Source organism: Rhizopus delemar, genomic scaffold, assembly GCF_000149305.1.
Source record: "Rhizopus delemar RA 99-880 supercont3.2 genomic scaffold, whole genome shotgun sequence".
Lineage (NCBI taxonomy): Eukaryota > Fungi > Mucoromycota > Mucoromycetes > Mucorales > Rhizopodaceae > Rhizopus > Rhizopus delemar.
The window spans coordinates 3201711-3222595 of record NW_027137828.1 but is presented as its reverse complement, the minus strand read 5'-3'; the positions used below and the strand labels follow the sequence as shown (position 1 = coordinate 3222595).

General features: G+C 36.4%; 9 protein-coding genes across 9 annotated transcripts; 5 read left to right on the top strand and 4 right to left on the bottom strand.

Annotated features, from left to right (window-relative positions):
- Positions 1-674: 674 nt before the first annotated feature.
- Positions 675-1879, top strand: RO3G_03502 (inorganic pyrophosphatase; the record flags this gene model as incomplete). Its single annotated transcript, XM_067658092.1, has 7 exons — positions 675-738; positions 800-915; positions 970-1089; positions 1147-1360; positions 1423-1636; positions 1695-1752; positions 1805-1879. The coding sequence occupies 7 exons, from the start codon at positions 675-677 to the stop codon at positions 1877-1879; spliced, it is 861 nt and encodes a 286-aa protein (XP_067514193.1).
- Positions 1880-3729: 1850 nt separating this feature from the next.
- RO3G_03501 (uncharacterized protein) lies at positions 3730-4165 on the top strand (the record flags this gene model as incomplete). Its single annotated transcript, XM_067658091.1, has 2 exons — positions 3730-3973; positions 4161-4165. 2 exons carry the CDS (start codon positions 3730-3732, stop codon positions 4163-4165), a joined length of 249 nt encoding a protein of 82 aa, XP_067514192.1.
- A 1436-nt stretch (positions 4166-5601) lies between these two features.
- Positions 5602-8037, top strand: RO3G_03500 (uncharacterized protein; the record flags this gene model as incomplete). The annotated part of the gene is made up of 8 exons (XM_067658090.1): positions 5602-5626; positions 5683-5852; positions 5919-6587; positions 6643-6984; positions 7037-7293; positions 7342-7615; positions 7666-7732; positions 7787-8037. 8 exons carry the CDS (start codon positions 5602-5604, stop codon positions 8035-8037), a joined length of 2055 nt encoding a protein of 684 aa, XP_067514191.1.
- A 42-nt stretch (positions 8038-8079) lies between these two features.
- RO3G_03499 (uncharacterized protein) lies at positions 8080-10745 on the bottom strand (the record flags this gene model as incomplete). The annotated part of the gene is made up of 8 exons (XM_067658089.1): positions 8080-8543; positions 8587-9078; positions 9138-9270; positions 9326-9460; positions 9512-9841; positions 9893-10142; positions 10191-10485; positions 10652-10745. 8 exons carry the CDS (start codon positions 10743-10745, stop codon positions 8080-8082), a joined length of 2193 nt encoding a protein of 730 aa, XP_067514190.1.
- Positions 10746-12691: 1946 nt separating this feature from the next.
- On the bottom strand, positions 12692-13327 carry RO3G_03498 (uncharacterized protein; the record flags this gene model as incomplete). Its single annotated transcript, XM_067658088.1, has 3 exons — positions 12692-12795; positions 12855-13148; positions 13315-13327. 3 exons carry the CDS (start codon positions 13325-13327, stop codon positions 12692-12694), a joined length of 411 nt encoding a protein of 136 aa, XP_067514189.1.
- A 976-nt stretch (positions 13328-14303) lies between these two features.
- On the top strand, positions 14304-15164 carry RO3G_03497 (uncharacterized protein; the record flags this gene model as incomplete). The annotated part of the gene is made up of 6 exons (XM_067658087.1): positions 14304-14381; positions 14444-14473; positions 14610-14676; positions 14745-14796; positions 14846-14918; positions 14991-15164. 6 exons carry the CDS (start codon positions 14304-14306, stop codon positions 15162-15164), a joined length of 474 nt encoding a protein of 157 aa, XP_067514188.1.
- A 595-nt stretch (positions 15165-15759) lies between these two features.
- RO3G_03496 (uncharacterized protein) lies at positions 15760-16666 on the top strand (the record flags this gene model as incomplete). Its single annotated transcript, XM_067658086.1, has 4 exons — positions 15760-15934; positions 15984-16274; positions 16365-16567; positions 16661-16666. The coding sequence occupies 4 exons, from the start codon at positions 15760-15762 to the stop codon at positions 16664-16666; spliced, it is 675 nt and encodes a 224-aa protein (XP_067514187.1).
- Positions 16667-17008: 342 nt separating this feature from the next.
- Positions 17009-18317, bottom strand: RO3G_03495 (uncharacterized protein; the record flags this gene model as incomplete). The annotated part of the gene is made up of 3 exons (XM_067658085.1): positions 17009-17864; positions 17926-18092; positions 18165-18317. The coding sequence occupies 3 exons, from the start codon at positions 18315-18317 to the stop codon at positions 17009-17011; spliced, it is 1176 nt and encodes a 391-aa protein (XP_067514186.1).
- A 433-nt stretch (positions 18318-18750) lies between these two features.
- RO3G_03494 (uncharacterized protein) lies at positions 18751-20721 on the bottom strand (the record flags this gene model as incomplete). The annotated part of the gene is made up of 3 exons (XM_067658084.1): positions 18751-19046; positions 19077-20289; positions 20347-20721. 3 exons carry the CDS (start codon positions 20719-20721, stop codon positions 18751-18753), a joined length of 1884 nt encoding a protein of 627 aa, XP_067514185.1.
- Between the last annotated feature and the right edge of the window lie 164 nt (positions 20722-20885).

Below are 20885 nucleotides of genomic sequence, written 5' to 3'. Positions count from 1 at the left end.
AGCTTATGTCTTTTTGCATATAAAAAGTCATTTGATTCCTTGTTAGGCTTGATTCTAATAGAAATCATTTGGCTTTATTTTGAATGTAAATTTAAAAGAGAGAGAGTAAACGCTTTGTCTTTTGAATTCCCTAAATACAATCAAACTCCCTCAAGTACTTGGAGATAATAATAGAATCACTTATTCAACCCCCTTTCTTTTTCTTTAAAAAGAATGAAACATTTTCATGAAACACATTCACTATCCTGCATAAAGATATAAAAAGGAGAGAGAGTAACAAAAGGAGTCCTTCTTCTTCTCTTTACGCGTCAAGTCCATCCTCTTCTTTTATACAATGACCTGTCAGAAATAAAAGGTCAATAAAAAATAAAAATAGTTTTTCATCTCAGACATCAGTCCCACTCTATATTTCTCACTTTCATACAATAGAAAAGCAAATGAGAATCATTCTATTCCATCAATTCATCTCTTAATCAACAAGATCTCTTCAATCCATCTCGCATCCCCTTTTGCTTTCACTTTTAAAAACTCTTTACAAACCTAACCAATTCAATTTTAAAGATCCGCAGATCTATCAAGTGGCGTCATCGCAATCATCCATTAGTAATTTGACATTTTACCTTTATTTTTTTTTTTTTTTTTTTCTTCTTTTTTTTTTCTTATTAAACATTAAGATGGCTGACATTACTACCCGTCAAGTTGGTGCACAAAACACACTTGAATATCGTCTTTATTTTGGTAAAGTATAAAAAGAGATGATGTAAACTGGGAGAGGAAACTCATTCCATTGGACTTGTAGAAAAGAACGGTGTTCCCGTTTCTCCTTTCCACGATATTCCTCTTTTTGCTAATGCCGAAAAGACCATCCTTAACATGGTTGTCGAGATCCCTCGTTGGACTAACGCCAAGCTTGAAGTAAGTTTATATTCACGCGTTGGTAGACAAGTCTTGTTGACTCTTTTTTCATAGATCAGCAAGGAAATCCCCATGAACCCCATCATTCAAGATACCAAGAAGGGTAAACTTAGATATGTCCGCAACTGTTTCCCTCACAAGGGTTACATCTGGAACTATGGTGCTTTCCCTCAGGTAAGTTCTTTTTTCTCTCTCTCTCTTGCCTTCACCGCTCTTAACAATCACCCTTAGACTTGGGAAGACCCCAACCATTCTCACCCTGAAACCAAGGCTCGTGGTGACAATGACCCACTCGATGTCATTGAAATCGGTGAACAAGTTGCTTACCCCGGTCAAATCAAGCAAGTCAAGGTGCTCGGTATCATGGCTCTTTTAGATGAAGGTGAAACTGACTGGAAGGTGATTGTGATTGACATCAACGATCCTTTGGCTTCCAAGTTGAATGGTAAGAAAAGATGGTACAAGGTGCTGCTTGGGATACACCTATTGACTGACGTGATACAATAGATGTGGAAGATGTTGAAAAGCACCTCCCCGGTCTTATTCGTGCTACGAATGAATGGTTCCGTATCTACAAGATTCCCGATGGAAAGCCTGAGAATGTGTTCGCTTTCAGTGGTGAAGCCAAGAACAAGAAGTATGCTACTGATATCATCTTTGAAACTCATGAAGCTTGGAAGCAACTTATTAACGGTGCTACTGATAAGAAGGAAATTGAAACGTAAGTAGAAAAACAGTTTGTGATTGGTTGGGGCTGACGTCGTGTGCTTGTTTCTTAGTGTCAACACCTCTGTTGAAGAATCTCCCTACAAGACTGAATCTGTTGAAGTTCCTGCTGTAAGTCATCTTTATCCCTTTACTTTTTCTTTACTAAAACATCCATCAATAGGCTTCTCCCGAACCTGCTGCTCCTATTGATTCTTCCATCGACAAGTGGTTCTTTATCTCTGGTCACAACTTGTAAATTCAATAAAGCAAATAAAACAAAAGCAACGTTTGGTCTTGATAAAAAGACCAAACCATAATGAACTATAACATAATGAACTATACCTAATGATATCCATTTAATATCATACAAATAAGCTCACTGTTTGTACTATGTTTTAAAGCAAAAAAAAAAAAAAATCAATTTCGGATACCAGTTGATCCTGGTTGCTTTATTGATAATAAAACCTAGATCTTTTATTTTCAAAGAAAAGTCTAAAGCAAAAATAATGTCTTTTGAGTCCATGTTATACACCATTGTTTTGTAAGAGCCATGAAAATTATGATCATTATCCGAATCACTCTTTTGTTGTACAATGTTCTGGTTAATAGAACCTTGTTTCTCCTCCCCAAAAAGTGAAATTTACGCATTGAAGAAGTGGCTTATTGTCCAACACAATCATTCGCTTGATGATCCAAGGATGCAAGATGCTTTAAAAGGCATAACAAAGCAGTATCTTATTGGTATGGTAAAACAAAACGTCCCAATTCACCATCCATCGATGGCTTTATGATCTTCATGCCCCTCATTTAACTCGTTGAGAACACGGACATGATTCGAGCCAAAGGTTTTTCGTCGCGACATCCTCCCAATCTTTTGTTCGCTCACAACCCTCACGTGTGTTATCCTACCCTTTAGTGTCCTTGGGGTCATCTTCTTCTCCAAGAGCACTGTGGAGGGTCAAGCGTCCATCTGACGGTGGATGGCAGTGCATTGACTAAAACAAAAGCATTGCTCGTCATACGCATTGCTCATAAAAGTAGTTTTTAGATGAAGGAAAAAGGTCCAAGGATTTCATAAAAGTCTTTTATCAAAATGAAAGTTTGCTTCATGGCATCACGCGTGGAATTTTCTTTTTCCTACTCTTTCCAACTTGATGTATACCCTTTCATTTTTTTTTTCTCAATCTTTTGAAAACCTTTTGCTATTCAGTTACCTTTTTAACATCCATTCGTTTTAATTTTAATAAAGAATAATTCTTTTTTGGCTTTTGATATGCTTTTTATCGCTTCTTTGAGAGAGAGAAAAAAGATTTAGAATAGGATGATAAAGCAAACCAACACAAGGGAACATCATTTACTGTATGAATAAGTTATACCATTTGGCTCATTCATTCTGCTTCTTTTCTATTAACCGATATATTGAAAGCACGCTATAAAAGATAATAATTTATCACTCGATCGTTGGTTTCTATCTGTTTATACCTACATAAAATCATCCATAGGTAGGTCAACAGAATTCATCATGAAGCGATGAAAGCATCTCGAGTTTTATAATAAAAAGTAAAAAAAAAAAATAAAGAGAGTTGAAAAATATAGAAACATATGAACTCTTGTATAATCATGCAGATTTCTGTGTTCATTCAAGGCAGCTTTGTAGGCAACAGTCAATTAACCAAATATGTAATGGCTTTAATTATGGATAAAGCAATATAGCTTAAAGAAGTAAGCCTTGTCGACATATTCCTAGGCTCTATAATAAAGACAGTAAACATGATGAATAATTCTTATGCCCAGATCATCCACATGTCATAATTAAAAAGCACATGTAGTAAATGACGCGTTTGGTTTATATCAATCCATTCATTACTACATCAAAGCACCAAAGGATTCAATAAAGCAAATTGATTCTCTCCTTGTTTTCTTTGTAAAACAAGCGGATAGCATCATGAATTTTCTTTCGTGACCTGAAGTCTTTATGATTCTACACCAATAAGAGTATTCTTTTCCCCTTTTCTGACAATCAAACCTTTGAGTTTCAAAATTAAAAAGCATATAAACTAGCGCTTTTTTTTTTTTTTTTTTTTTCTTACAAAAAAAAAAAACAATATGGATTCCTTTACATCATTTCTTAATCTAAAACGTCCTTCAAGTGGAAAGGGCGATACTCAAAGAAAGCACAATGATCAAAAGCAGACAGAGAATGCGATCGTCATCTCTTTTCAAGATGTTTGTTACGATATTCATTTTGGACATGTGCCTATGGAACAGTTGATTGTAGCCGATCTAAAGGAACGGTGTAAAAGAATAACAGGTGTTCCCTTGGCAACAATGAAGCTAAAGGTTTCAGGAGGTGAGTAACCAATAATAAGATGGGTTGGTTGAGGATTAATTAACTTTTATAAGCATTTATAAAGGATGATTCAGCTAGTTTACAATCAAGTGGTATTTACAGAGGTTGTTTGATCTATGTGTTGGGAGAAAAAGCAAATGTAAGATGAATAACGAAACAAAGAATAATAAACTAATATAATTATTAGACTGAGCAAGTAAAACAAACAGCTTCTGGAAATCCCGAAGAAGTAGGTTATATGACGCGAGTATCAAAAATAATGGAAAAAGTGGAGAGTTCAAAAAGCAAGATTGAGCAATTTGATATGATGGTGATTTATATCCTACAGGGAGTTGAAACAAGCAGTGAAAAAAGAAAGGAAACGGAGGATTTAGGTATTTATTTAAATGAAGTGTTAATGCAAGCCTTGATCGCCTTGGACGGTGTGGACTGTCCTTTTGAATTCCAAACGGCAAGAGCGAATAGAAAGAAAGGTGTAAAGGAATGTCAAGAATTGTTGGATAGAATAGAAGGATCAAGGTCATCTCTAAAGCAGTACTTTAATAGCGGCATGAAAATTTAGAATAAAAAACACTCTATCCATTTCAGATTTGTACACATTCTATTGTGGGGAAATAAACTTTTAGGTTGAAACGCACAAGGTTCTGTTACGTCCTTGTTTCACCAAAACGCAAACTGAAATTGAATATGTTTAGAAAGATGACATGTATCAAAAGGAACAACAGAAATAAGATGACGTTGATTTCGTTGAGGTAGATTAAATGCCTTTTCATTATAAACCTCTGTTTTGTTTATTTCTAGTCTAACAATAAAGTGTTTAGTGATAAAGATGAAGCTTTTCAAATTAAAACAATCAATGAGCATAACATTCTGATTCATTCAAAACAGTAACTATGATTGCCAACTCTTATTACAAAAAGAAATGTTTAAAGTGCACCGACTTTATCGTTTTGTGACAAATCACTATCAACTACACTCACATCGATCTCATATCCATACTCTTTAATAAACTCAAAAGCACATCACCTAAATAGGATTCGATACACAAATAACACAGCATACTATTTTTATCAGACACACAGTAGATACAACTATTAGAGCATTTCTTTTTCAATTAGAAACCAATGGTTTTCCAAACTACACTTTTTTCACAAAGCCAGGCTAAAAAGATAATTTTGAGCTAAAGAGAGAGAGGGAGAGAGAGAGGTATTAAAGGATCTCGGCCGAACTTTAGAAGCCAGGCATAACCATCTGAAAATGCTGCCAATAAAAAAAACTGTTGTGTCCAATCTGTCTTATTCTGAGTTTTAAAACCTTTCGCAATTGTCCCAAACAACTTGCGAGCTTAGTGTTTTCCTTTTTGTGTTCAGTTTCCGATGACGATGAAGTACGAATCAGGGGGTGATCAAAAAGTGAGCAATATGAAGTGGGGGAAAGAAAATGTCAGTGGTGAAAAAAAAAAAAAAAGGAGAAGAGATGAACTGATGAATACCTTTATCAAGTCCTGCTTCCAATCTATGACAAGCAGATAAAAGCCAAACTTTACACACACAAAAGGAGATTTTGAAAATCCGATAATAATTGGTTGTGTGCTCTTTTTTTCGTTCTTTCTTTCTCTCTGTTTATCGATGGATTCCCAACTCATTAAAACTGGTAAAATTAAAAGAAGAGTCTATTTAATTTTTTTACTTAAAGCTATTTGTATATAGTGAATAAACTACAGGATGCCTTTTCAACAGTAGGTGTTCATAATCCTGTAGATTTACCTCAAATTGTTGTTATTGGTTCTCAATCAAGTGGCAAAAGTTCAGTCTTAGAAAATATTGTTGGTAGAGACTTTTTACCTCGTGGAACAGGCATTGTGACCAGAAGACCTCTGGTAAGTTTTTAATAAAAAACCATTGTTTTTTTTTTTCCCCTTCCTTGTGCTGAGCATGGTATGTAGATATTACAACTTATTAGTAGAGCCGCAGTGGATACAGAAGATAAAGATAAACAAGAATGGGGAGAATTCCTTCACCTCCCCGGCCAAAAGTTTTACGACTTTGACAAGATTCGTGAAGAGATCGTAAAGGATACTGAACTCAAGACTGGCAAAAACTTGGGCATCTCTCCTCAACCGATCAATCTACGCGTCTTTTCTCCTAACGTGCTCACCTTGACCTTGGTCGATCTGCCTGGTTTGACCAAGGTGCCTGTGGGTGACCAACCAAAGGATATCGAGAAACAGATTCGTGAGATGATCTTGAAATATATCACAAAGCCCAACGCCATCATTTTGGCAGTGACTGCAGCTAATGTGGATTTGGCAAACTCGGATGGTTTAAAGATGGCAAGAGAGGTGGATCCTGAAGGATTGAGAACGATTGGTGTCTTGACCAAGGTGGATTTGATGGACCAAGGTACAGATGTGATTGACATTTTGGCAGGTCGTGTGATTCCACTGAGACTGGGTTATGTTCCTGTTGTCAATCGTGGTCAGCGAGATATTGAATCCAAAAAGTCAATTACAAAGGCCTTGGATGCAGAAAGGGAATTTTTTGAAAATCATTCGTCATATAAAAGTAAAGCACAATATTGCGGTACTCCCTTCTTGGCTCGTAAATTAAACATGGTAAGCAATAATAATAAAAAAGAAAGCATATATATTAAACTATCAATATCTATAGATCTTGATGCATCATATTCGTAACAGTCTTCCTGAAATCAAGGCAAAGATCCAGTCTGCTTTAACAAAATACCAACAAGAACTATTACAGCTGGGTGATCCTTTGAGTGACGGTTCAAGCTCTGGACAAGCCAATTTGGTATTGAACATTATTACTGAATTCTGCACTGAATTTAGAACAATCATTGATGGTACCTCAAATGATTTGACAAGCTTTGAACTCTCGGGCGGTGCAAGGATTAGCTTCGTCTTCCATGAGCTTTATTCCAATGGTGTCAAGACAATTGATCCTTTAGATCAAATCAAGGATGTTGATATTCGTACTATTCTTTATAATTCATCCGTAAAGATATAATTGAAACAATGTTTTGTGTATATTGAATTTTCTGATATAGGGCTCATCTCCTGCTCTCTTTGTAGCTACAACTGCTTTTGAAGTAATCATTAAACAACAAATCAAGCGATTGGAAGAACCCAGTGTCAAGTGCATTAATATGGTCTATGACGAACTCGTTCGAATCCTAGGTCAATTATTAAACAAGCAATTCTTTAAACGCTTTCCTCTTTTAAAAGAAAGGTTTTACCAAGTTGTTCTATCTTTCTTTAAAAAGGCTATGACACCCACAACCAAGCTCGTTACTGACCTTGTTTCGTAAGTAACCATACTCGTGCATTTTTGCTTTCTGTTAACTTTAGATAGAATGGAAGCCTGTTATATCAATACGGCTCATCCTGACTTTATGAGTGGTCATAAAGCCATTGCTATCGTCAACGATAGATTACATCCCAAGACAAATCAACCTGAGAAGCAACAGCAGCAACAGCTGACAAATGGCACAAGCCATAAACAAGCTTTAGCACCACTCCAAACTGGACACAGCCCTGATACACCGTCTTCAGATGGATCCTTCTTTGGCAGCTTCTTTCCCGGTCCTAAAAAGACCAAGAAACCTGCTGGTGCATTAATGGAAGCTGTAGGTTTATAATCTTTATTGAGAATCAAAGACATTAACTACCTTAATAGCCACCAACTACTTTAAAGGCAACAGGAGCTCTATCGGAACGTGAATACATGGAAACTGAAGTTATTAGTAAGAATTTATTTTTTTAAAGAAAAAGATGAGCGTTAATAGATAAAAAAATAGAGCTCTTGATTCAATCTTATTATGATATTGTCAAGCGAACAATGGTTGACATGGTTCCAAAAGCAATCATGCTAAAGTTAGTGAGCCACGCTAAAGAAGAGCTTCAAAGAGAGTTGCTGTCAGAACTTTATAAGGCTGATGTCTTGAAGGATTTATTACAGGAATCTGAATTTACACAACAAAGAAGAAAGGAATGTAAAAAGATGATTGAAGCATTACAAAAGGCAGATGAAATTGTAGGATCCGTTTGATAGTAATAATAAAAAAAAAAAACACACATATTATTTATATAATTAAAAACGTCTTTTTGGCTGTACTTCTTGTTCTGATAAACTTGATTCTTCTTCAGAATCTGTTTCTTCCGACTCTGTCTCCTCTTCTTCTGTTGCCTCATCCGTCTCTTCTTCTGTTTCTTCCTCTGATGAGCTTTCTTCATCTTCTTCACTTGATTCATCATAAAATGCATCCAAATCATATTCACCTCCCTTCTTTTTCATCACGGCTGGATACATGGATGAGCTTCCCATGGCCTCAACACCAGACAGAGCAGTGGATGCTCTACTGCGATGATGGAAACTGTCACTACCAAATCCAGATTCCATGACCGTCGTGCGACTTCCGCTCCAACCTTCCAATTCTTCTACATCGCGTACACTTGGGTCTGGTTGTTCCCCTGGGAAATCGGGCAATGGTTCATATCCAGGCAGTGGTTGATGTGCCAAGAGTGAAAGAGATCCCACCATGTAATCTGAAGCATCTACTACAACTTAGTATGTTTGAGTTATATCTATATAGCTTACTTTGTGCGTCACTTTGAATGATGGGTGATTGATTGTTTGAAAGCAAGATATCTGGCAAGTGTTGTTTTAATGCAGTCAATCCTGGCTTGTCTTCTCCGTTGAGTATCGTCAAGGCACGTAAAAATCTCGCTCGATCCCTAACATCATAATTCACGTCATATCTTGCTAGGCCCAGTAAATATTGATTCAATAAAACCAAGGTAGGATGTTCAGGATTTAAGCAAATTAATTTGGCTGATAAAGTAAGGATTTGAAGCTTTGTCAAGTTTTCTTCCTTTGAAAATCCCTTGATGGCTTGACGCAAGACATCAGGACCCACTTTAGGCAAGATTTGTGCATATTGGCCCACGAGCCATAATATATTAGCTCTTGCTCTTGGGATGTGGATTTGATCCAATAATTTGACAAGAGCAATGACTGATTTGGATCGCTCTTCGCTCGGTACTTGTAATAATCGAGTAAGTACTAAGACTGATTCTGCCACAACAAGTTCTACATTATACATCACATAAGTCCAATCTCCACATAAACATTTTTTTTCTTTCGCTTACCATTTTTGCTGTGAAGAAGTTTCATTAAAAGACGAATACATTGGTCAGATGCAGTAGGTACAGTGGTTGCGCATCGAGCAATCGCTTGAATGGTGGCAGCTACAAAATCTTTGTTTGGACTTTTGACATATTGCTAATAGAGTATGTAAATAAATAAAAAAATTGTTTGCAAATGCTACAAGTCTTACTTGAAGTTCACCGAGTAAAGTGTGTATGTTGGCTTCCGTAGCAATTGTAGTTAAAATATCAAGCTTAGTATCACGAATAAAAACAGGTTCGGTAGATTGTGCATAAAAGTGTTGAAAGTAGGATTCAAAAAGGTACTATATACAATGCTTAAACATCATTTCTTTTTATCAATACAAGACACTTACTGGTCTATTTAAAGCCATGGCAGCAATATTTGTCAAGACAACATAACTTTGCTCACGGTGGGATCTTAACAATCGAACCAGAGGCTTTGCAACCTTTTCAGCTTCTGTTGCAGGCGCTAAATAATAATACAGTTTTGTTACAGCCAAGACAACACCACTATTTCGACTTTGTAATAATGGAATACAACTTTTTAACAACAATTCATGATCAACATCTAATTCAATAATATCATCTGCCTCTATCTCATCTTCATCATCATCCGAAGAATAAAACGCCTTGTTAGATTGGATCGGTTTCTTTTTAGGTGCAATACGTGATTTGTCTTCACCCTAAATATGATGGATTAAATACTAATATGATGTGTATACACCATGATTTACGTGGCTATTAGGGTTAAGGAATTGTGTTCTTCCATATCTTAACAATACGCCGAGAATCGACATTTGTCCCCACTCATCACAATCCGTCAACATGGAACATAACTTTCTGAAACAAGGATGGATTAAATCATATCGTGTTGGACATACTTCATTAAATGCCATAATAGTACTTCCTATCACTATACTCGATCTATCCTTCAAAAGTGCAGCAATAATCTCTATCAATGCTTCCTTCTGTGAATCGTCCAGGCTATTAGGATATTAGTTCTCATACATAAGCTGTATATTTTCTTTTTACTACCTGTAGCATTTAGGTATAGCATGTGCAGCTGTCTTTCGAACATAAGGGCTGACATCCGTCATACATTTCTTGATACCCAACAAGACAATAGGACTAATGACTGGTACACGAATACCACTCATTACGCGAAGTGCCATGGCTCGAATGATCTGGTTCTTATCACTCAGGTCCTTTTGAAAAGAGTTGATGGATAGCAATGCCAGGTCTGGTTCTTGTTCGGCGTATCGCAGCAAGTAAATATAAACTAACTTACGTACTTCGATATTTTGAGATACGACATTCTTGACAACGTCTGGAAAAAATTCTGAAACGTCTCGTCCCTTTGAAATCATCTAACGCAGAATAATAATAAATACATGTATCGACATGAGGAAAGTCATACGTTACAGCTATCAGACGTTTTAAACCGTCTAGTTTTTCTCGATCGTTTTTTGAATCAAGTTGTCTTTTAATATTACGCATCTTTTCTTCTGAGGTATCAAAATAATGAGCTCCTGAGTCACTACCAGGGAAACCCAATTCACGAGCATTGTCCACTAGACCTTGAGACATTTTTTGTGATAACTTTGCAGCTTTTTCTGCAAATACTTTTGCACTGTTTAGATAATCGGACACTTCCATACTGACACACAATAGAAGAAGAAAAAAGACGCAGTGAAACAAGCAACCGAAAAAAATAAAGAGGTGAGGATAGATGCGGAGAATGAATGCATAACAAGTACTGAAGTGTTCTCCAAATAGACGAGAATTTTGAGCCCTCAAAATGAGAAAAATTAAACTGGCCAATTGAGAAAATGTGGTAGTTATTTTGGAAATATTAAGGCTTTTTTTTTCTAAAGGCAGCAACCAACGAATAAAACTGAGTATCTTATCTATCCCTGACATTTTGCTAGACTAAATTGCAAACAAATTTATACGGTTTGAGGAGCCAAAGTGTCGCTACTATTAAAAAATCACTTTTTAACACCATATTTTACCTTCGACCAAAATTTCTTAACAGGATTAAGAAAAGGTAAATATAGAGGAAGATGAACATATTTGTGATCGTCTTCTTCAATGAACTCTCTCACAGCAGTAGGTTTGTGCATAGGAGCATTGTACATAAGAATGCAATGCAATGACTTTTCAACCCGTTCTTGTCAAAAACATCCATAACATTGCCTAAGTTAACTCGAAAAATACTCGGTCCTTGTATCTATCTTTATTATAGCAGTTATCGCCTTGCTAGTAGCTTTTCTCTTTTTACTTCCAGTCACAAGAGTGCATTTCCTTTGAGAAATGTCAATTACGCCTTGGCTGGGAATAGCACCAAGGATGGTGGCTGTAGTCTCTGTTTTTTCACAGCCTATGTTTTTGCTAGCTCATCTACTTTCGACCAACTCCTCGTGCAATTGATATGAAGGTTAAAACCAGCTTCACCAATAAAAAACACATTTCTTCTCAAAATTCACATCATCATCTGCTAGCCACGACTGAACTGCAGTTTTTCTTTTTGTAAGGGCGTCGTAAAAATTACGATACGTGGTAAACTTTTCCAGTCTTTGCAAGAAAAGAAGAATTATTTATGGTGATGGCTCTTTTCTGGCTCTATGAAAGGAAATCTTCCTGGCCCTATCAGACGGATTACCTATGCTATTAAGAAGATGCCAAAAGATCCACAAGGGAAAATTGAATTTAAAGATTACGGAGAGGTTAAAAAAGGTTAAAAATAGAAAAACTGTACATACCTTGTTTCAATCGATAAATAAAACACATGTAGTGTGTCCACAGTGCAAGTTGAAGGTACTTGACAGTTATAGAGACACTGCAAGAGTTGAGTTATACTCTGTAGACATATGTTGAGATTACCAATACGCAGTAGAATCATGATCATGCAACTGCGACCACTATTGGAAGAGTATTCATATATATGACGCAAAAAAAAAACAGTACATTCACAAGAAGGAGGATGCAGCTTGTTTGGTAACTTTACTTCTGCTCATATTCTTCTATAATGTTTAGATTTAATGAAGTTTTTATTTGCTAATGTTTATAATCATAGATGAAGTCAACTTGCTTTCCAATTTAATCGGAGTTTTTACTTTAAAACTTTACTAATTTGTAACAGACACCCGTAGTCGTGTAAAGCCCACATCTTTTGATACACATCTAATATAAACATAAACAAAGCATTTATCAAAGAGAATATACCGATATTCATAATCTAACATATATACCCTTTTAATTATTTTTGTTTTATTTTATTTTTTTGATTTTATAAACTGTTGTTTATAATAAATCAATTATAGAGAATGGAACCATTATTTTGACCTTTGTTTGCATGGTTTTCGACAGTCAAATAACTTCATAACTTCGTTATCATTCAATAGCTGGTCTCTTTCGAAGGTCTTGAAGTCATTTTCATAAAAAAAATGATCAATGATTTTTTTTATACTCTCGTGGTTTCTAAATTGTTGGATTTGTTAGCCATTGTTATTTTACTTTTGTTTTATTTTTTGTTACCTGACAAACTCCTTTAAATCAGAAATGTTGGTTGAGAGTCCAGCAAAGTCAAAAGAAACAATACAGATATTATCGTCGTTTGAAATATACTTCAGCATGTCTATTGAAATAAATAAGTTAGTTTAGAACGAAATTACACAATAGCTAGCATTAGCTTACCTTGTGTATCACCATGAACGCTTTTTAAATGGCTAAATACTTCACACTGATCTGACAAGTCCCTTTCAGAAAAAGGAGAACTTGCGTTACTGCAAGGGGACACAAACACCTTATCAACAAGCGAACGCTGGTAGTGGTTGTCAACCATGCGCTGTAACAAATTTACGATGTTGTCTTGTTTGTCCAAGTCTGACTTACGACAATAACCAACGATGCTCAGACCATCTTCTTTTAAATTATTGATTTGTGCTTTGTGTTGTGGTAGAATGCTTTGAATATTGCTTGCAATATTATCTAAGATAAATTTTAGTAAAAATCTCTTACTTATATACCACTTCATCATTACCATGATACTTTGTATCAAGCAAGCTCAATAAATAAAATTTTAATTTTTGCGTCTCTCCTTTTATTGGATCACTTGAGCACGACACAAAAAACACAAGGTGTCTCAATTTTTTACGTATGATCATCATTTTGGATGTATACGACCTTTATTGTCATCTGACCAGCCTTCCTCCCCTCGTCTGGTTTCCAAGTTAAGCCGAGATATCCATAATCGTATCATCAAGCTCAATCAGCTTATCTGGCCTCATATATTGAATCAAAATGAGCCATTGGGAGAAGTAGATGATTCAACGTTCATCGATGCCTTTTGTTCGCAGCCCCAATGGATCAGCTACAAACCTAAACCATTTCGGTTGTCTCTAATACAGCGATCTCTACCAACATCGGCAATATCACCAATACCAACTTCAAAGTGGTCACTTTTTTGGAAAATGCCTGTTTCGCCTGAAAGCCGGTCTTTATGGTATCGTCTATTCCATCGTAAACTCTTTAGTCAGTCACTTCTCTCAAAATTCGATGACGGTTTGACCTCTTCACAATGCAAATTTTGCTCTGCTAATAATGAAGATCTACAACACCTCTTCGTGCGCTGTCCCAGGAAATGGAGAGTATGGATAGATGCGTTCAACTTCTTTAGTCCACACCTCACTTTCACTCAAGATGATGTATGCTCAATCCTCTGGTCTTTTCAGCGGGTTCCTTTTGTTGACAATACTGATCTCTGGACTCTCAGCTGCTGCGTGCTCTCTGTTATCTGGCGTGCCCATTGGAGATTTACCATTAACAACTTTCCTTTTATTGATAAACAGTTGGTCACTCGTGCTATGTCGCAGTTTGCCACCATCAAAAGGGGCAGGCTGGACCTTGACTAGCATGTTCAATCGCTTACATTCTGTTTCTTTTGGTTCACACCGCTCTCAGACGTGTAACTCCTATTATATTATATTTTATAAATAAAAACAAATTATTTATTTACAAAAAAAAAAAGGTAAAGTTTACTTTTTTCAACGTCATAAGAAAGGTTGTACAACAGCAATGGTTACAAAAACGAGATAGTTGAAATATTTAGCTTTATTACGTTTTTCTTTTTCGTTTCATAAAAAAATGTTTTTAAAGAAAGGTTATTTCCATGTTGTTCAAGCCAAGACTGGTCTTTTTCTAAGTACCAATGGTACTACTGAAGTAAGTTATTATAAGTACATGCAAGATATATACGACTCAAACGAGAATTGCATGTGATATAGGAAGGTACAAAAATCACTGTAAAAGACAAGGTAAGATAGAACAGTAATAGATCATCCAATAAAAACCAACTAAAAAAACTAATATGATAACAGGCTGAAGACGATACTCAAGTAAAATTATTCTTATTTTATACATCACTTGCTTAACTGTACTATTTAATGTTAGGTGTGGGGTTTTGAAAATGGACAATTGATTTCAAAGAATTCATCTTTAGTCTTGGATATTGAAGGAGGTAACAAAATAAAGAAAGACATAAAAGCAAGTCTTAATGTTACCATGCTTTTTCAAATAAAAAAAAAGGCGATTTAAGAGTAGGAAAGAAGTTGATTCAATATGGACGTAAGAAGACAATGTAAGCCACATATATCAAAAAGAGAAGACACTTCTTAAAATGTTCTTAGGGCACATAACCAAAGATGGGGTATTCGTAACGGTTACATTTATGCTTCAGCAGACCCAAGACTTGTATTGGAAGTAAAAGTAACGTGTTATTAATTATATAGAAAAGCCGACATTATTAATAGTAATAATAATATATTATTATAGGATAATAGCGAAGCGTCCGGAAGTCAAATTGTTACTAGTGTTCGTAAAGTAGAAGAGAATGACTTTCAACAATGGAAAATTGTTCCATATAAAGAAGCGGTAAAGGAAGAACAAGAGGAAGAAGAAGAGGAAAAGCAAAAGGAAGAACAAGAGGAAGAACAAGAGGAAGAATAAACTTTTTTTACCCGCTACTTCCCAAAAAATATATGTTGTATACGAAAAAAAAAATGCTTTTCTATTTTTTTTCCTTTTTCTTTTTAAATTGTGTAAATGAGTCAAAGACAAGCTGTTCCACTTGAAGAAATACTTCACTGTACACCAGCTCAGTTGGAAGCCATTCGAGAACTTGAAGGGTTGTTTTGTCTTGATAGGAGTGTTTTAAACAAAATTGTTGAATCTTTCAGGAATGAACTTGTTGCTGGTTTAGCAGATGACAGATCAAGTGATTTAAACATGATTCCCACCTATGTCACAGGTTAGAATTTATTACTGTATAGGCACACGCACGCTTAACGAGAAATAAATAGGTTACCCGACTGGGAATGAGAAAGGAACTTACCTTGCTTTAGAAATAGCAGGAATGGATATCTATGCATGTCAAGTAAAGTTGAAAGGGGACAATGGAAAATTAGCTATTAATCAGTACCAATACAAAATACCTCAAGACCTAGCCAGTGGTGATGATTTTGCTGTATTAATAGACTACATAGTTGAATGCATCACGGATTTCTTAACGCGCGTGGGCACTCAAGATTTATTTGTTTATCCAATGGCTGTTTCTTTTGGATTTGCCATCAAACAGACCCGTTTAAATACTGGAAGGATTTTGTCATTAGGTTATGGTCTTAATTATCCTAACGGCGTAGGTGTAGATATTGTGGAGTTGATGCACGAACGTATGCGATTAAAAGGATTACCTATCAAGATTGTAGCCATAGCCAATGGTAATGCATAAGACAAACATTTACTAGAAAATATACTGACACACAATAGACTCTGCATGTACTTTGCTAGCACACGCTTATCAGCATCCAACTACACGTATCGGCATTGTTCACAGTCTGGGGACAAACTGCGCCTATTATGAACCAGTGAAAAATGTAACAAAGCTAAAAGACCAAAGTGTGACGAAGAATACAGACATCATCATGAATACAGAATGGTGTAATTTTGGTTCATCCAAACGTACGCTTCCCTGTACTTGGTTTGATCGAAAGTTGTCTCGGGAATCGATCAATCCACAATTTCACGTATTTGAAAAGATGACTACAGGTATCTTTTTAGGTGAACTGGTGAGGAATATCATTATCTATCTTGTTGATCGAGATCTCTTGTTGGCGGCGAATCATCAGAGGCGCTAAACACTGTACACAGGCTTTGTTTCAAGCTATATGTATGTCTGTGAGGCAGACGATTCGGACAACTTGGAGGATACTCGTATTATCCTGGAAGATATGTTGGATCTGTCAAAGACGGCCATGGGCGATAGAGAAGTAGTGAAAAAGATTTGTGAATTGGTTGGTATGCGAGCCGCAAAACTGGTTGGCGCTTCCATCGCTGCTATTGTACAGCATATGGTAGAAAGAGGAATAGGGATAACTGAGCAAGGATACGCTATTTGTAAAGTAGTGCAGTAGAATATGTATACATGATATTAACCTGATTTATAGCTATAAGCGGTAGTATCTATGAAGATTACCCATCATTTCATCCTCGCGTATGCAGTACGATTAAAGAACTTATTCCTGAAGAAATAGCCTACAAGCTGTCTGTGGGTGTAGTGAAACATTCCCGTATTGTTGGTGCTGCTATTGTTGCCATGATGGCTGAGAAAATAGCTTCAGATAGTGAAAAGAATCTGGAAAAGAAAAAATAGTTTCCTCCTCCAACTTTTATATCCTTTTTGTATAAAAAATAATCACCCTTCCTTTAATGTTGTACTGTATTTCACATTTAATAATAAAAAAAAAAAAGAAAAAAAAATAATTAAATATTATTGAATCATTCATTTTATAAATTTATTTTTTTGACTTTCTATTTAATTTGCCAAGGGTAGTTGGATCGAGTACAATCATATCAGGCTGTAATTTATCCAGTAATGAATGCACTTCAGCTTCTTGTCTCTGTTTCTTTGTTTGGTATGGGTTAGCCTCAAGTGAATCAAAGTTGGCTTGACCAGAACCAGGAATAACAAGACTTGCAATACCCTTTTGATGTCCAATACCCAGCACATCCTCAAAAGGCACAAATTTAGAATCTACAATAGGTGAACCTTCTTCTAAATGTGTCATGTAAGGAGTTGTTTGCTTTGTCTTGAATGCATCTTTCCATACTTGCACTGTTGTATTGATACCAACACTAAGCAAGCCAGTGTCTGAAATATCCAAACAATTGGCTGCGCGAGGTGTAAAGTATTCTTGCAAGACACCATATTTACGAATATCCCAAATTTTCAATTGACCGTCTGTACCCGCTGTGGCCATATAATATCCACCCTTGTCCACCGCAACGGCTCGCACAGGTCCACGGTGACAGAGCATTTTGACGAGAGGCTGATGCATCGAAGGCGACCAAAGTGTGACAGTACCGTTGTTGTGGCCGAGGTGAATCACTGCATTATGTCGGTTCTGTGTCATTGTGCTACATGGACCTAAGCCGGTTCGAATCTCTTTTACAAGTTGACCAGTGGATGTATCTTGATATTTCAAAAATCCTGAGCTGCCGATCGAAGTTAAAAGATAGTGGTATGGTAAGAATTCTAATCGGTCCACGTTCAAGTGATTTTTCAATCGGTGAATTTCCAATCCTGTTTTATCGTAAATGTATACATATTTCTTTTGAGCTACAGCTAACATTTGTTCATTATGAAGCCAACTAAATCAACAGGGTTTAATTATTATTATTTTTTTTTGACTTGAAGAGCTGAAATACTTACGTAACATCACGCACAGTTTCATTGACATTCATTTCAAAGTGAAGCCCTCCTGTTTGCCAATCAAAAGCAGCCAAATGGCCCTTATGTCCTCCGATAAGTAAATGACGACCGTTACGTGTGTAATCAACTCTGTAAGGACCATGTTGTGGTAATTCCAGTGAAAACATCTATTTTATGCACATGTTAATCCAAATTTACTTTTTTTTTTTTTACTTTAAAGAATGACTCTAAATGCTTACCTTGCTAGCTGTGTTGACATCAACTTCTTTTTTAAGCTTTTCTTGTGAAAAGTAGTGTGTATTTTCTATGCCTTCTGCTTCCAAATAACCGTTTTCCTCATGCAATAACATTTCTGCTCTTGCTGCTGCTTTAGCTGCTTCTCGAGCCTGCATTTCCTGTTTTATAAGCTTTGCTCTCAATTTTTTATCTTTTGTTTTCTATTGTCCCGTATTAGTTCTACTTGTAGCAAGTGAGAAATATGTGAGTGTACCTTGACGCCCTTGTCAGGTTCCATACGTAAATATTTTTCTTCATTTTTAACATACTCAGCGTCATCAACTTCTAAAACGGGATTATGTCTTCCCTTTTTAGCAGCACGATTGGTTGTCTTTGGCATGGTAATGATTAGATACTTGTGAAAAGTCAAGACATTCATTTCTTTTTTGTCAATTAAAATATCAAACATGAAAGATAGTCACAAACAAATATACAAGCCACTTGTGGAAACAATTGGTTTCTATTAACTTTTTATAAACACAAGATGGACAGAGACAAAAAGGTTGAATAGAAAGGGGGAATACTGTTACAATTATATATAGAGGAGCTCTAAAGATATTGATCTTGTTCATCTACTGGTGTATTGGTACCACTTGATGGAGCTCTTGATCTTTGAACGATTTGCTTTCTACCAGCAAGCATATTCTTTAAAGCACGTTGAGCAAACACAGTCAAACCTAAGCCTGCCCAGTCCTCATCGTGAAGGTCACGTAAATCACCAGCCGTCATGATATCCTGATCATGAAGCTTATGAACCCATTCGAGTGCTTTGTCTTTATTTCTATTGGAAGCAGCAGCTGTTTCCAATACGAATTTCTCAATGCTTGTATCATTTGGATATTCAACTATAAATAGACAATTTAACACAAAAATACCCTCTTTTCTTTCAATTTCCTTACCAGCAGATTCAAATGCAGCAGCTAATCCATCTTCATTCTCTTGATCTACCATGTCAGCATCTGGTAGCGACAAAGAATCATTGCTGGCAGACAACTTGGCTTGTTCTAGAGCATTGATTGTTTCTCTGTATCTTTCTTCTGCCAACTGAGTGCGCTGCTCCAACGAATCGCACTTTTTCTCAGCATCCAAGATTTTATCTCTAGCTGCTCTCAATTCCCGCTTGGCACGTTCGAGTTCGGAACGAATATCATTTTCCCTTCGCCAAACGGTACGGTCGTCTTCAACCTTGTCAGCCGTTTGCTGTTTAGTCAAGTCACGAAGCAAACGGTTGATATCACCAGTGATCAACTGTTGGTACCTTTCCGGCAAGACCTGTTCTTCAATCATCTCAGCCACGACATCTTCAGCGGTATCCGTATCTGCATTGAATTCAAACTTGACAGACAGCTTATCCATACCCTTGAAGGCAACTTGCAAAGTAAGCTGTTTCATGCCCATGTCAGAAGCGAGCAAGACAACTTCTGGCTCGACAGCCAAAAACGAGTGTTCAAGCATCTCTTGAGCTGACATGCGTTCATTTTCAGGAGCCAAGCAGTTGTTGATAAGTGAAAGCACTTCGGGATCCTGTACTCTTGACAAACACTCTGGACGGATATTTTGTGTGACTTTTTTAAAGACCTGGGCCGCATTGGTACATTCATTGTAAGGATATTCTCCTGTGACCATCTCGAGTAGGCACATACCAAAAGCATAGATGTCCACCTTCTCACTGTATCCCTTTTCTTCATACATCTCGGGCGCCATGAATTCAGGGGTCCCAATCACAGTATATTTCTTGTCAATCTTCATCTCGGCTGTACCCATATCACCAATCTTGATCTCACCATGGGCACCATTAATAAAGATATTGTCACACTTGATGTCACGGTGAATGATGGTCGGTTGGTGAGAATGGAGATAGACAAGACCTTTGAGGATCTGTCTGCACCATCTTTTGACGATTTTGATGTTGGGTAAATTCAATTTACGGATATATTCACGTAGTGTACCAGAAGTCATCAATTCAGTGATAAAGACAAATTCAGACTCGTTGTACCAAGCTTCATGAAATGTAATGATATTAGGATGTCTAACCGACTTTAAAATCTCAATTTCATGTCCAAGAGCCTTTACTTCCTGTCTAGTCACCTAACAAAATATAAACATTAAAAAAGGGAGATCAAAATGATCTTCTGAAGGTCTTACCTGCAACACATTCCAAGCTACTTCATATCCTTCTTCTCGATCGATGGCTTTATAGACCACTTTAAAAGCACCCTTGCCCAAAAACGTATTCAACTTTGCAAATCTTCCGTTATTAGAGACTTCGATTATTCTTTCCACATCGGATCGATCTATTTCAGTATTTGGGTTCATCCAAACACCACCAAAAGGTTCCATCAATGGTGTTCGTTCATATTCAGGAAATTGAGCAGCAAGTTGTCTGACAAGTGATATTGAACTTGAAGTAGTATTTTTTTGAGTTGTAGTATCTGAAGAAGAGGGACTGTATACACCAGAGTCAATAGAATCTTCACTATTTGATATAGGTAAATAATTTTTGTTTTCTAAGGTTGCCATAGTAATAAGTAGTAGTAATAAGGGTGGTTGTTATGGATAAAAAGAATATTTTTTTAGGAAATAAAAAATTGTATGTGTCCCTTTTTGAGTAGAAAAAAAAAATAGAATTACAAAAAGTTACCAACCCACATTACTGTTAGGGAGGAAAAAGAAACTAGAAAAAG